The sequence below is a fragment of the Geospiza fortis genome, unplaced genomic scaffold (assembly GCF_000277835.1).
Source record: "Geospiza fortis unplaced genomic scaffold, GeoFor_1.0 scaffold719, whole genome shotgun sequence".
NCBI lineage: Eukaryota > Metazoa > Chordata > Aves > Passeriformes > Thraupidae > Geospiza > Geospiza fortis.
Genome location: NW_005054451.1, coordinates 548,045 through 549,355, shown reverse-complemented (window position 1 = coordinate 549,355; position 1,311 = coordinate 548,045). Strand labels below are relative to the sequence as shown.

The 1,311-nt window shown below is 47.7% G+C and overlaps 1 protein-coding gene across 1 annotated transcript in view; it reads left to right on the top strand.

Moving 5' to 3' along the window:
- Positions 1 to 1,311, top strand: part of GRK5 (G protein-coupled receptor kinase 5) — a 171,781-nt gene that overhangs the window by 159,621 nt on the left and 10,849 nt on the right. The window contains exon 13 of the mRNA XM_031062569.1: positions 1,199 to 1,311. This exon is cut by the window's right edge and continues 42 nt beyond it. Within this exon, the coding sequence (XP_030918429.1) occupies positions 1,199 to 1,311 (113 nt within the window). The remainder of the gene's footprint in view (positions 1 to 1,198) is intronic.

The window sequence follows — 1,311 nt, the reverse complement described above, 5'->3', positions numbered from 1 at the left end:
TTCCCTCTGCTGCCTCCCGGCGGCACCGCCCGAGCGGCTCAGCAGCACCCAGGGAACCGCAGGAAGGTTTGTCTCGGAGGGATCCTTAACTCCATCCAGTCTAACCCTCTGCCATGGGCAGGGACACCTTCCCCTGGCGCAGGCTGCTCCAAGCCCCAGTGTCCAGCCGGGAGTTGGGCACTGCCAGGGATCCAGGGCAGCCACAGCTTCTCTGGGCACCCTGTGCCAGGGCTTCATCAGCCTCAGGGAAGAATTTCTTCTTAATATGCTATCTAAACCTGCCCTCCTTCAGTTTAAAGCCATTCCCCCTTGTCTATTTGTGAGATGCCCTTATCCAGGGTCCCTCTCCAGCTCTCTTGCACTGGAAGGTGCTGCTGAGTCTCCGCTGTTGACTCTCTCCTGTATCTATATCATGTTGTATGTATATCCCTGTTGAATCTCTCCTGTAAATATATCACAGCGTTTCTGTTCATGGACTTGCTCGTCTGATACTCCAAAGATGCTGAGTTCACTTGGTGGGCATCACTCCATTATGGGTACCCAGGAAACAGGCAGGACTTGCTGTAGCAGGTAGAGGCTGAGCACTGCCCTTCTCTGAAAACAAACAAGGCAGAGCTGTGGATAATTACTGGGCACTGGCTCCATGAATGGAGCTCACCTTGAGAAGCCCATGATTGTAAAGGGTTGGTTCAATGTGTCATGTGATGCTCTGGAATATAGTGCAACGGGTGAGGGAAATACAATTTGGTATTTTTGGCTTTTCCTAAGCACCTGTTCTTCTGAGGGAAAATTATTCTTAAAAACATAAAAAACAAAACCAAAAAAACTGAGACAAAGCACATGGAACTTACGAATGTGCATCTTTATATGTCAGTAACATATAAGAAAGATATAACATCTTTATGTGTTACTATGGGTATGTCAGATCTCCTCTTGAAAGTGTTCACTGAAAGCAGGCAAAAGAAATGGTCTCTATTTTGACTGTAAATACTTTACAGCAGGTGATTTTCTGAGGATTTCACCAGCATGTAGAACAGCGCACTCCTAATCCATTTAACTTCAGCTTTTAAGCAACAGGCAGTTGCAACTCCCCTCTGTACATCCCTATGGGCACATTCAAAAACAAGTGGAGATAAAAATATCTTTGTGGAGCTCTTGCCTTTCTGACAGCCTCCCCATTCCTGTTGGCACGTTTCAGCTCCTCACCAAAGACGTGAAGCAGCGGCTGGGATGTCAGGGGGAAGGGGCAGCAGAGGTGAAGAGACACCCCTTTTTCAAGAGCATGAATTTCAAGCGGTTAGAAGCAGGAAT